This window comes from Wasmannia auropunctata, unplaced genomic scaffold (genome assembly GCF_000956235.1).
Source record: "Wasmannia auropunctata unplaced genomic scaffold, wasmannia.A_1.0 LD335994.1, whole genome shotgun sequence".
Taxonomy (NCBI): Eukaryota; Metazoa; Arthropoda; class Insecta; order Hymenoptera; family Formicidae; genus Wasmannia; species Wasmannia auropunctata.
In genome coordinates, this window is record NW_012026896.1 from 562958 (window position 1) to 576033 (window position 13076).

General features: G+C 38.4%; 3 protein-coding genes across 6 annotated transcripts; 1 reads left to right on the top strand and 2 right to left on the bottom strand.

Annotated features, from left to right (window-relative positions):
* Window positions 1-775: 775 nt before the first annotated feature.
* LOC105453817 (adiponectin receptor protein) lies at window positions 776-4963 on the bottom strand. 3 transcript variants are annotated; one of them, XR_974920.1, is made up of 8 exons: window positions 4756-4963; window positions 3509-3790; window positions 3262-3360; window positions 2799-2970; window positions 2226-2623; window positions 1957-2121; window positions 1606-1865; window positions 776-1048 (listed from the first exon to the last, which is right to left on the bottom strand). XR_974920.1 is itself a non-coding variant. In XM_011696027.1 (7 exons), the coding sequence occupies exons 2-7, from the start codon at window positions 3755-3757 to the stop codon at window positions 1731-1733; spliced, it is 1218 nt and encodes a 405-aa protein (XP_011694329.1). In that variant the 5' UTR covers window positions 3758-3790; window positions 4756-4963; the 3' UTR covers window positions 776-1730. The 3 variants fall into 3 exon arrangements, 2 of the variants coding, with proteins under 2 accessions (XP_011694329.1, XP_011694330.1); XM_011696027.1 differs by having other exon boundaries at window positions 776-1865; XM_011696028.1 differs by lacking the exon at window positions 4756-4963 and adding an exon at window positions 4296-4680 and having other exon boundaries at window positions 776-1865.
* On the bottom strand, window positions 4824-5978 carry LOC105453816. Its single transcript, XM_011696026.1, has 2 exons — window positions 5838-5978; window positions 4824-5284 (listed from the first exon to the last, which is right to left on the bottom strand). Exons 1-2 carry the CDS (start codon window positions 5957-5959, stop codon window positions 5002-5004), a joined length of 405 nt encoding a protein of 134 aa, XP_011694328.1. The 5' UTR covers window positions 5960-5978; the 3' UTR covers window positions 4824-5001.
* Window positions 5979-6036: 58 nt separating this feature from the next.
* LOC105453818 lies at window positions 6037-10742 on the top strand. Of its 2 annotated transcripts, XM_011696031.1 has the most exons (11): window positions 6037-6251; window positions 6492-6639; window positions 6738-6880; window positions 7463-7610; window positions 7742-7965; window positions 8093-8153; window positions 8271-8395; window positions 8581-9351; window positions 9523-9770; window positions 9855-9974; window positions 10080-10742. In XM_011696031.1, exons 2-11 carry the CDS (start codon window positions 6534-6536, stop codon window positions 10096-10098), a joined length of 1965 nt encoding a protein of 654 aa, XP_011694333.1. In that variant the 5' UTR covers window positions 6037-6251; window positions 6492-6533; the 3' UTR covers window positions 10099-10742. The 2 variants fall into 2 exon arrangements, with proteins under 2 accessions (XP_011694333.1, XP_011694332.1); XM_011696030.1 differs by having other exon boundaries at window positions 8581-9770.
* Window positions 10743-13076: the final 2334 nt, after the last annotated feature.

Sequence of the window (13076 nt, forward strand, 5' to 3'; positions counted from 1 at the left end):
AGGAATCATTCGGACAGATAAAAGTTATTGGGAGCAGAAGTTGAGTGGACACTTTAACAATTGATTAGACCCCAGAATATAAGTCAATCATGTTTAATTCAAAGACCATTCTTCTTTCTTCCTTTCAGAGTCCTTTTATATATAAAATTTTTTGATACATCTGATATATGTAGATATTATCAGAATTCTCTCTCTCTATATATATATATATTAAGAACTTTGAATATGGTATACAAATTGGAAAATAAGAAATGTGTTTGAAAAAATTAGATTGGTACATCACGTATCTTATGTATATATTATATATATCATATATATATATACATATATGATATATATATACATATATAATAATAGTATAGTATATATTAAACAAATTTCCATATATTATTTTAACAATAACTTTGTTCAAAATATATTATAGATTTCATAGTACTTATACTACAAAATCGTTCATACAGCAACGGCTGCTTCCTAAATCTTAGTCACATATGCGTTTCGTTTTCGTTGCCTATTGTCTGTGTATTTCGTCTCGCACGTATTCTATCAAGTATATAAATTTTATAAGAAAACATATTTATAATTTATCAAAGCCCTTTTGTCAAAGCCCGATAGATAACAGCAACTAATACTTGGATATTTTTAGTAATCTAAAAACCGCTCGATGATTTTAATCTTCAGTATAATAATTAATAATTGTATAATTAAATTATTTGTTATCTCGCTATAGCTATAATATAACATAGTATAAATACGTAAATGAATGAAGAGAGAATTATAAGGAAAAAGAGATATATAAATATTCATATAATTTTCAAAGACAATTTCCAAAATGTCGGAATATAAGTATTACATGGCCATTTAAGCTTACATTGTGTATACTTCTGTCGGAATTCCAGTTTTCGTTTACAGTATATCCGAATTCGATAGAGTGTATCTTTCAATATGATATGTAGACTTTCACACCTCGCGCATTCAGAGAAATTCAGAGAACTCCAGCTTGAATACTGACTTCATCATTTCATCATTAAGCGTGCACTGAAATTTTCTGTATATAAAAGATTTTTAACTAATGTTTAATTCGCTCAATTGTAAAGAAGCATGAAAGCGTATCCAGAATTTTTTTTCGGGGAGGGGGGGGAAGAAGAGTTTATTAATAACAGTAGCATAAATAGGAATTTTTTGCATTAATGAATTGGATAATCGTAACGAAGAGACAATAATATTTTATGTGAGAACAAAAAATTTACTCATAGTCAAAAGTAGTTATATTTTATAATTAAAGATAAAAAAATAAATAAAAATCTCGAGAAGTTCGAACTCTCTTAACCCCCTCCCTTGGATACGTCCATGTAAAGAAGTATATCACAATCACATATCATCAATATATACGTATATCCAAACTGCATTGATCGAAAGGAAGTTTAAATATAATCTCAACAATATCTCTCAAACAGCTTACAATTAGATAGACATCTTCAAAAAGTAATCACTAGCTTCAAAGTTAATAAAATAAATTCAATTAAATAAGCAACGCATTCTAAAATATATTCTAACATAAATTTGAGTGAAATTAAATATATCCATCCTATTTGACATGTTTACCGTATCTTCCAGCAGCACAAATATGCTGGCGTAAGATTTAGGAATCTTTGTAGTCTTTCTTTTTTTATTAGATTATTAATGACATATGAAAGTTATCAACAAGATGAAGGTATGTGCCCGCAGATTTAAAAAGCCAACACCTGCGACGGATTTGTGCAGTCGCCTATTGTCATTCGATGCATTGCCATTTCCGTAATGCCATGATAATGAACGAAAGCAGCCGCGATTACTAATACATGGAAGATTTGATGACTCTGAAACTGTAAAATTGAGATATTCAGTTATAATACACGTTCAAAATAATCTCGAGATCGAGTCGCACTATAAATTCAAAATTTTAATAGCACTTACCCAAATGTCGAATTTTCCTGGGAAAAAACGTTCAGGTACTCTTAAAGCATAAAATAACGCGCCTAATATGTACAAACATCCCATTAGTATTAACCATCCGAGGGATGCTTGGCTAATCGCCTTGAACCAACCTTCGGCGACGGCATAATGTACAGCTGGTATTACCTTAATTGTGCAACAATAATAAGTACAAAGTTAAAATGTTATTAGATAAAGAATTAAAATAGAAATTTTGAAGTGAGATATAATTTGAGAAAAATATGACTTACCCCGCTAAGTCCAAAACCCATAAAAACTCCAGCTCTGAGTGGACGATAATTTGGTTCGCCGAAACGCTCCCACAATGACACTACGATACTGGTTATTCCAAGGACAACCACGACAGACAGATAAATTAGCTTAGGTTGGTAGTCGCAATAAAATCCGTAATAAAGCCATGGTACAAAACTACCCATAATAAGCATAGCTATGCCACAATAATCTAGCTTCGAAAACAGCTTTCCCACACATTCGCTGTGGCAATGAACTGTGTGAAAGGCAAATGACATTCCTAGGCAAATTATAGCACCGGCAAAGAAGATACCAAATACCAATTTTTCCTCCAATTGAATTTCTATAGGAGGCTGTGTTAGGAAAAATATAGCTATACCAATAAAGGCAACGCAGCCTGTAAGGAATAAAATATTTTTATGAGCGAGATTGATAACCAAACTCTCACAGAATATAAAAAAATTATACTTAAATATGATATATGTATATATGTATATCTCTTTTTTTTTTTAGAAAGTGCACATTGAGAAATTTAGTGTTACTTAATACCGCATTAAGAAAAAGCAACATACCTAATAAATGTGTCCAGATATTGCCAGTTTCTGTGTGAATTCGAAAAATGCTTTTAAAACATGCATAAAACGAGGGTAACGGCGGCCTATGACCAGCGTGCAAGAAATCGTTATCTTGCAACCATCTCGGTAGATTTCTAAAGTGACACTGATTCCACCCCGCTTCCCATACCTGCACAAAACAACATCTCCAGCTTTAAATTCGTAATTTGCCGATCAACAATATCAAGTTATCATGTAAATCAATTCTGAATGTTTACTAGTCAACTCTCTACTGTTATGCGGACTGCGTTCAACAGAATTTTTATCCTGCAACTGTCAAAAGTTTTCTTTATTGAGATATTGCACTGTGCCTTTAGAAACTGAAAATATGATCCGATCGATGCAAAACCGCTTATTAAATGCTGACTTCTGCTGAACGCGGCCATTATTATAGCACTCATCTGAATATCCTTTTTTTTACCTTTCTAACAAATTCCTCAGCCTGCTCCGCTGCATTATGTGCTAGCGCGCCTAGATCGATTTCGTCGCTCAATACTCCTGCCTTTAATACCTCTGTCATCTGTAATATAAATAGATGTTTCAACTGATCGTCCATTATATTACATTGTCTTAAACTAAAAATTAAAATTAGAATCCAAATTGAAATTATAAATAAATCATAGAATCAAATCATATATGTCCTTTCAAGATGAAAGGATGCAACATACCTCACAGTCCAGGAGATGATCATCTTCCGGCGTCGAGGGCAACGGACACCCGACCCCGTCCTCCTCTTCCGCCAGGCAACTCGCATCGTCATCCTCCAATAACTCTTTCACCTCGTGTAAACCCGGAATTTCGCTGTTCAGCAACACACGATCGCTCCATGGGATACGGCGTCGCATCCCACTCAAGTCCGTCGGCAAATTTTCCTCCTTCTCTTTGGCCTCCATAATAATGTCCTCGTATTGCGACATGGTGTCTCAGAATAAATACGATTGACGGCAGGTCTGCAAATATATAATCGTTCGTTGCTTCGTACGGAAAGAGACAATGGAAATTTTTGTGACTTGTGCTCTTATCGCAATATTCCATATTCATTCTCGATGTGAAATTTCGAGCGAAAGAATGGATAATTTATTTATATGTACTTCAATGCATCCGTAAATATCTCTTATCGCGAATTTACAACACGTCAACGTTTCTTCTGACGTAAATGTATATGTAAATGTATATGTTGAGAGAGAGAGAGAGAGAGAAAAAAGCAAAGATAGCTCCGACTGTATTAAACTACGGTTAACTACTATTAAATGGTACTTTTAACTACATAAGCCGCGTGCGAAGACAACGAAAGGATTGACAAGTTAATGAACTCGTAGGCTCGGTAAGACGAGTCCGAGATTAATCGTCGGAGCGAAACTCGCCGTCGTCGTCAGACTCCCGTCGGGTGGGAGAGATGACCTCGCGGTTCACGGTCCCCCGCGTTTTTCGCTGAGCGAAACGTTGTACACCTACCGTTTGCGCAAGTATATTTTCGTCGACTTTCACGGAGAATTTTAAAATCGCGCAACGACGTCCGGACTATGTAAACATGTGACTCATTACATAAGACATGATCGCATGTCGCGAGGGTCGCGAGTCGCACTTCGACTGGACTGGTGGACTTTAACCTCGTCACGGAAGGTTATCCTTTTTTTTTTAAATATATATATATATACACAGCCTGTTGCAGCGTCACTTCTTTTTTTCTCTCCCTCTCTCTCTCCCGTCCAACAATCACGCGTCTCGAGACTGTCAAGTCCACGCGGACGACGGGCTCATCGTCTGGCGACCCGCGGAAAAAACGAAAGCGCCGTGAAAGCGCGCAACAGGCGTGAAACTCGACACTTCGACGAACGACAGAGCCGAGCCGTACGGGGATGTCACGCACGGTGACGTGCGTTAATATACGAACGTTCGGCCTCCCGATACATACCGCGGTGCGTGCGACGATACGTCCCACGGTATTCACACTCGCGCGGGCATGCCTCCGCCAATTTTTTTCCCCTTTCTTTCAGGCTCTCTGGGATCACTTGAAAAAAAAAAACAGTTTACGTTCTCTCCTCTCGGTCTCGCGTAAACGTCTCGCACACGTTTCTGCCCCAGGTGGTCGTATATGTAAGGCCTCGTGCCCTGTCAAGACTGAAGGCGACGGAAACTTGGTGATCGGGAATGACGGGGATTAGAATTCGGCCAATCGGATCGCCTTAAAGTCTCTTAATTCGTTTCGATTTGCAATTCGAATTCGCATAGTTTGTGCGATCCTCCCTCGACGCGGTTCTGATACGGGCTTAACAGTGCCCCCCGCACACGTGGCCGAACCTCGCTTCCAACGGAGAAAGGAAGCGTCGGCGGGGCTGCTCTCCCTGTCTCTCTTTAAGCCTCCAAGTGAGGAAGAGGAATTGAACGAGAAGCAAGGAATTACTTCCGATGGCGATGGTAAATCCCATGGAATTTTCACGGTACTGAAAGAAAAGGGCAATCTTTAAATCTTTGAAGGACAATATATAAACCTTTTTTTTTTTAGCGCGAACTCTGTAGGAAACTGGTGAATCCGATCACTCGCATTCCATACTCTAAAGTACTCTTATTAGTGTTTATATAATTCGATCGTAATATCTTATACTTTATATTATTACATATTTTAATCAAGCCGATTTACAAAATCTTATTTTCTATGTTGACTTTCTGCCTTTACTGAATTTGGAAGAAATACTAAATAAAAAGTTTTTAATTTCGTAAACCGTTTACGATGTTTTATGTGCTATGACCTTTGAGAGAGAGAGAGAGAGAGAATTGATCAACAATTTTCAAGACAAAATTTTGTAATTCTCAGCTGCGATTCGTCGACCTGTTGTTTAGGTCGTAAGGTTATGTTATGACACACGAAAAAATGTCAGCGGTCACATATCGATCAACGACAGCCGAGAGTTTCAAAATTACAGCCTCATGGGACATTATTATGATAGATCTTTATATTGAGAATGAAAAAGTTCTGAAGACTTGAGAAACTCTCACCGATTTCGGTCTGAAAAACTTGTACGTATGAATGTATGCAAGCGACAAACGGAAAGAGAAACCTTCTCGAGAACGCTCGACTGTGATTGGCGGAACTCGCTCACGGCTCTCGTTGCCTGCATTTTTCCCGTTGTAGTGGTAACCCTATTGTCTAGGTTTTTCTATGTGCTTCATGCTTCATGGCCCGAATGGAACTAACATGGAAGATATATACATTATACGGTACCATACGTTTTGCGCCAGGTCGATGCGTGATTTAACGATATCGCTTCGAAAGCGATTTATCACAACGTTCGTTGCGAGCGGGAGCGTGTCACGGTCGTCACGAGCGTTCGTTTGATTGCAAATAAAGAAGAAAATCTTTAATGAGAGACTTGTATGCAAGAAAAAAGGGTTGGATTTATACGTTACGAGGTACGTTTTCTTTTTCTCCACGACGAGAGGGAGGGGGGAGGCATATCTATCTTCATTAGTATTGGAGTATTAGACGCAGATTGGGGTATGGTAGTAAACAATAATAAAAGATTGTTTTGTTTATGGACTAATTGTTTACAAGGAAACAATGAGGGAAGATATAGGAGAAAAATAAATTTTCCAAATAAATTCGTGGGCTCGAGTTTAATCTCTGTATATGGTCTTATTGTCTGCATGCAGGTTCGTTTTGGACAAGGAATTGAATAGCACGCGCAGTACAAGATGCCAAAATTGCCGATCCGGAAAGCCAAAAGAGTTGGCGTGTTGGCGACCAAAAGGACGCAGTGCTTGAAAAATGTCCATTTCAAGGAACGATCCTATAGACCACGTAAGATTCGAGTTTTCTATTGAATCGTTCATCTCTCACTCTCTTCAACATACGGCGATGATTTTGACTATTGAATAATACCGTTTTTTTTCTTTCAGTGTATGAGAAGTTAAAGCACAACAATAATTACTTGGCGAAAGCGCTATCGCAAGAAAAACAGACCAACCAAACATTATTCTCACAAAATGTTGATCTGATCGGAGAGATACAACAACTAAATCACATATGCAACACACGAAATGTAAGCAGTGTTTATATTTACGAGTTACGAGAAGAGATTTTTGTACACCTATAAATTTCTTCACACCCTCCCTCCCCCTACAGACACACACACGTTATATACATATATATATAAAATGTTTAATCTAGTTTATATAATTTATATATCTATTATATATAAATTATATAAACTGGAGTAAACACTTTTTATATATATGATTAAACACTTCTTAGTTTCATGTCAGAAACATAATTTCTTCTGCATGTGTCAGTAAATAGAATTTATATAGTTTTGACATCAATTTCGATCAGAAGAAGTTATTATAAAAAAGATACTCTCGGGTGGTTTGCCATTGTCATCCGAGAGGTGACAATTGAATAAAAATCTGCTGTATATTCTGGGAGGGATTTGTATCTGGATCTTTGGCACAGCCTTGCACAACTCTGTGCCACGATCGCAATTTATGTGTATATATAACATTTAAAATATTAAAAATTTAAATATGTATCTTACATGTATATACAAATTTTTTTGCTTTACAAGCTGGAATATTTTACATGCTAGTTTTTAGTTTTTTAATTTATTACCTATTATTTGTTTCAGACTGTAATTTCCAATGTACTGAATAACTCAAAAGAAATATTGAAAATGTTGGTCACGATGACCGGTTATATGACGAACACGATCTCCATGTGTCAGGAGCTTGTTGCGTCTGATACTGCTGCTAGAATATCATCTGCTTCAGCTGGAAGTGAGAAATATTTCGATACTGTAAAATTTCAAGAATTTCTTCAGCTTAATTTTCTTTACAATATCCATGCATTGTTTGCATTATTCATAGACATTTTCGTAATATCTGGTCTACATTGAAATATATTTCAGTGAAAGAATCACCCAGCAAATTAACAAAACCGCCAGCTAAAGGTGTAGTAAAGCCTATGGTGAGTGGGCACACTATTACTAAGCCCACAATAAATTTAAGCCGGGTTAATATGGAAAGTTTTAATATAGCAAGACTGAGCGATATACCAGAAGTAACACCTAATAGAAGTCAGGAAATGAATGAGACTAGGTCGCCAATTATTCCCACCTCACCCCTTAGATATGTACGTATATACATTCATTTTATATGACTATGTTTCGCACAAATTATGCTGTATGAAACTTATTTCTATATGTAGGTATATATTCTATCGAGAGTTACGTTAATTGAAAAATATACAATTGTTTCAGGAAAATGGTCGTACATGCAGACTGCCAGAAAGACTGACACTTTCTTCACCCCGCTTCAATGGTATGGCATATCACGAACAGTAAATTAAGTAATTTAATTACTTAATTTACTTAAGCACGATTCAATTTGATTATGATGCTCGATCAGTTAATAAAAATTATTGAAATACACTTGCAGCGGCAGAGGAACAACGATTAAGAAGAAAAAGAAGAAGTCACCATTCAAAGCGATTATCAGTATCGTTTTCACGATCGCAAAATAGATGGTCCGGTGAATCTCCAACGAGTGCGGAGCATATTAACGTAAGTGGTACCATAAAATAATTAAGAATACTCCTAAATGATTTCTAAATGATGACTCAAATTGTTAATATTAGAAGAATTGCTTCATCCAATGTGATGTAGAAAAAAATAGTACGTTTAATACTTTCGCCTAATCTTTAATTGCCTATATTTAAGCTGAATTATGTTACTGAATTTTTCCGTAGGTCATCGGCACCAGGATAGACATTGAAAGTCAGGAGAGTCATGACGACACGTCTCACGATCTGTCGGACAGAATAAACGCGATAGCGGAATCGCAGGTGTCGATTGACTCGAGCGAGGAGGATGAACCGCGTGTGAACACATCGAAGAAAGATCTCAGTGTACGACTAAGTAAAATCTCTAGTAAAGATTTTAGTAGCAACTCCAGTGTAGCAAAAAACTCAAGACTGACGCAAAATAGTACTAGAAATTGGGAGGAAGAGGATCCGTTGGAAGGTCCAAGCTGGCGGTTCAACAATCCCTTGCCGCGGGATAACGAGCCCGAGGAGCTCGACCACGATGATGTATCTGACGTTAACAACAATATGTCGCAAGTGGTAGTGTATGACGAGTCGAGCGTGGCGGGAAGCAGTCTAGAGGAGTCCTTAAACGAATCTGTGAGCAATGCGCAAACTTCGGAGAGAGACGCGACGCTCACTGCCGACGGCACCGAGTTTGAATCTGGTCTGCGCGAGCACGATAGTATGGACGGTACTATTTGCGAGATACTTTCGGCATCGAATCGCGAAAGAAATACCGTAGAGAATAGCGTTGAAGACGGCAACGTGGACGCGGGCACAATGAAATTCGCGAGCTTCGTGACGCTAAGACGCGGGCAATCCGAAGCGCCGGAAGAGCCGGAGGAGGATTTCACCCTAATGCTGCGCCCGTCAGCGCAAAATATGCAATTCAACATGAACGAGCTGCGACTGCCCGTTTTGGAGAAGATCGCGGTAAACAATTCCGCCGACAGCAACGAAACCGACGCCGAAGTAACCGCCGCGATACCGAGAGTTACGAATGTCTCGAAGGTGGCATCTTCCGCGTCGAATCGTAACTCGAACGAATCTGATTACGACCATATCATGCAAAAACTGCCATTAATTATAATTAACAATCACCAGAGCACCCCGACGCAGCAAAAGACCAAGCATTCCAGTAAAAGTGGTAGTAAGAAGACGAAGATACCGAATATGAAAGACAGTACGAGTCACGCTGGAGGTTCTTCGATCGTTAAGAGCAAGGCGAAATTCACAAGCAAATCTGAGAATAATAGAGATCCGAGCGCAGCGAAAGTCGTTTTGGAGAAGCTCAACGAGTCTCATGTTAAACCGAGGACGTCGGCCAATGATACCCAAAACGCCAGTAATGTGTATGTATAATTACGAATTGTTACAAGCCACTGCGAGAATTTTTCTCTTGGCTCGCATGCTCTTATTGTATTCCGGTTTTGCAGGAGAGACGTCACGTCCGATGAAGAGGATAATGTACGAGACTCGGAGAATAGTACCTACGCCTCTAATCGCCCTAGACGAAGAAAGGCGCCGGTAAACTTGAAAGAACCTAAATTGAATAAGTAAGTAAAAATTCTGCTTGGATTGGATAGAATATGTTCGGTGCGATTTGCACTAATTAAAATATTCGACTGTTGTATACGACGTGAAATTGTGCTTCTTTGCAGGAAATTGAGACGACAATAGTAGGAAGGATATGTAGGATCAAGATTTAATGCTGAAAATTGTTATACTCGTATTAACGATACTGCTGAAAGCTGTTTCTGCAATCCGAGTTCTGACAGAGCAGTGTAAACGGACTACATATAAATTATCTCAATAGATGTCAAATTTAAAAATCAATGGTGTTTGTTAGCTGATATCGTGGGAGTTATGGTTGATTCAACTGTCCTAATAATCTCGCGGGAACGTTGTATTCCCGATACATTACTTCTTCCGCTGGTATGCACATTCTGCGGCCTTGACGGTAAGTACAAAGCACCCTCGTAAATTGACATAAACATTCTGTATCTAATGAAAAAGAAATTTGAAAATTTTATTTTTATTGAAAAATACTTATTTCTATAACAATTTTAATTTTAATTTTTTTATTAGTCCTTTAACTCTTATTATCGCCTTTTCCAAGAAAATGTAATGAATCAAGGGTGCTTTACACTTATGGTCAAGGCCATATAATTGGCCTTTTTTTTGTACTATGTTCTAGGCATCGATACGGTATGTACAAAAAACATGCCCGTATCTTCCTTCTACAGTATTATTATTGGTACAATACCTTATTTCTTTTGTATGCTACCAGAATTATTTTAATAAACATAGCTGGTATGTGTGAATGGCGAGTAAATTATTTTTCTCTCCAGCCTCAGTTTCAATAACTCACGATTATAATATTAATTTTCTTATAAGGGCGTGCGTACTATATAATATCCAACATTTTGTTATTATCGTATGAAAGAAATATAATCGTGGGCAAATTTTTAATCCTCTCTTGTGAGCCCTCTTTCAAGTTAATTCGCAAAATATTATAATTCTATATGCATCATGAGGCTCAACGGCAATTTCAGACCGCGTTGTACGTTTTTAGAAATAGGCTTAATAATCGAAATGTTAACAGTAATACTTAGAAAGTCTCATTCCTCATTCTTTCCAATTAAAAAATTTTCTGTTATCTGATTTTCTTATCTCTCTGGAGAACGTTCCCTGAAAAAAAAACAAAAACAAAAAATGTTTCCGCAACGAAGAGACTCGTGGAAAAGTCCCCGGCATGAAATTAGCGCGCGAGGTGAAACTGTTTCACCGTGCTCTCGCGTGAAATGATTGATCGCCGTCGGAAACGGCCGGCAGCTTTCGTGCGCAAATAAAAAGGCTTGGCCTCCGCGTACTCGAGTAGTGTTATGTGTATATGTAATGGATTTAACCTTCCGCGCGCTTCCACGCGAGAGAGCCGCGGCGGGCGCGGGCGCGCGCGGGGGCGGAAATTAATTATGTTTGTTTAATTTCGAGATGAAAAAAGCAGCTGGCACTGCCTCGCCCATGCGGCGTTCGCGCCCCGCGGCTCTCTAATCCGGGAAAGAGGAAAAAGCAGAAGAGTGAAAAAAAAAAAAGAAAGGGAGAGAAAGGGGAAGGGTTGCTGCTGAAATTACATGAAGACTGTAAAAAGCATCGACTGCGAAACTCGATCAAATTTTAAGCGGTACGTTAACACAATTAACGCGTTTCGATTTTCACGAGGAAGACTTCGATTAAAAAAAAAAGATACCTTGCGATATGCATGTTCGATCCGGTCGCTCCGAATTAAACGACATGACGACTTAAGGATGAAAACGCTTAAGGATGAGTTGCCTCGATCGCTACCGCTATGTCGATGTTTACGTCGGTGTTCGTTAAGCCGCTCGTTAAAAACGGGAAGTAACGCGATACACTGCGGAAGGATATTCGCGACACGATCAATTAATCGTTACGTGAACCGCCGATGCAACGTGAACCGATGTATCGGCATGCCCATCGGTCACGTTGGCGACGTCACGACACTCACGACGTCGCGTGCTTGTCTCGCTCTCTCGTCGAATTGCCCGGATAATCAACACCTCGCGCTCGCATTTCCCCGTGCACGTCGGAAAATCACGGGCCCGACCAGACCCGAGACGAGTGTCAGAGTGGACAGAGTTGCCCACTTTAGAGAGACGCGCGATTATTTTCTCGCGTGTCTCTTACGCGAGAGCCACGCACGCGCCCGATCTTATGTGATACGAAGAGATACGCGAGTTGAGAATCGCGTAATGTGGAATTTGGTGCGAGATCGCACGCGAATGTCACTCGCAAATGTCACCTGCTTTTTTTCTCGCTTTCCTCAACCGTGATATACTGGAACTAATGATACGTACGCACGACATACTCTGGTAATGTACATTGAGAGAAAAAAATGGTTGCAATTACTATAATTTAATACTGCAATTTATGTACAGTCATTTTCGGTGCCAGCTATATATTTACTTGGCAGAACTCCGAATACAATTGTTATTGCTAACGGTAATAATTATAAAAATGGCTGCTGCAAATAATTATTTTGCCATGCAATTATAGTTATAAATACCAAACACTTTTCTCTCAAAATAAAGAAAATTCAAACGGTTTGATTTCTTAAATTAATCACACGTCGATTGTAATTTATGTACAGTCATTTTCGGTGCCAGCTATATATTTATTTGGCAGAACTCCGAATACAATTGTTATTGCTAACATTATGGCAACAATTATAAAAATGGAGCTCCAAATAATTATTTTTTTTACCATGCGATTACAGTTACAAATATCAAACACTTTTCTCTCAATGTAAAGAAAATTCAAACGGTTTGATTTCTTAAATTCACACGTCGATTGTAATTCAGAAATCTGTTATCCGATGATTTTTGATATCAAAAGTATCAATTGATGAGAAAAGAATAGAGCGTAAAACAATTTTCACGAGATAAGTTTTTAAATCAGATATTTAATGTCGCACTTTAAAACATGGAATGCAGTTTAAATTTTGTGGTATTCGTTTTTTTTCCTTAAACCAACTCGGATAACGACCCAACAAATAGTGCGCGCGGATCCATTGCGATTTTCCTGGAAAAGATTCGGCGGAAACGATCAAAGGAACTTTTCCGGGAAAGTGCACGCGGGCG

What these genes read in the sequence shown, in the direction of transcription:
- LOC105453817 (XM_011696027.1), bottom strand. Translation starts at nt 3,757, where the DNA reads ATGTCGCAATACGAGGACATTATTATGGAGGCCAAAGAGAAGGAGGAA. An exon ending in TGGGTTTTGGACTTAGCGGG is followed by an intron (nt 2,122 to 2,225) that starts GTAAGTCATATT and finishes TGCACAATTAAG; the next exon opens with GTAATACCAGCTGTACATTA. An exon ending in CAGGAAAATTCGACATTTGG is followed by an intron (nt 1,866 to 1,956) that starts GTAAGTGCTATT and finishes TCAATTTTACAG; the next exon opens with TTTCAGAGTCATCAAATCTT.
- LOC105453816 (XM_011696026.1), bottom strand. Translation starts at nt 5,959, where the DNA reads ATGCAGGCAACGAGAGCCGTGAGCGAGTTCCGCCAATCACAGTCGAGC. An exon ending in AGTTTTTCAGACCGAAATCG is followed by an intron (nt 5,285 to 5,837) that starts GTGAGAGTTTCT and finishes CTTTTCTTTCAG; the next exon opens with TACCGTGAAAATTCCATGGG.
- LOC105453818 (XM_011696030.1), top strand. Translation starts at nt 6,534, where the DNA reads ATGCCAAAATTGCCGATCCGGAAAGCCAAAAGAGTTGGCGTGTTGGCG. An exon ending in GGAACGATCCTATAGACCAC is followed by an intron (nt 6,640 to 6,737) that starts GTAAGATTCGAG and finishes TTTTTCTTTCAG; the next exon opens with TGTATGAGAAGTTAAAGCAC. An exon ending in ACATATGCAACACACGAAAT is followed by an intron (nt 6,881 to 7,462) that starts GTAAGCAGTGTT and finishes TATTTGTTTCAG; the next exon opens with ACTGTAATTTCCAATGTACT.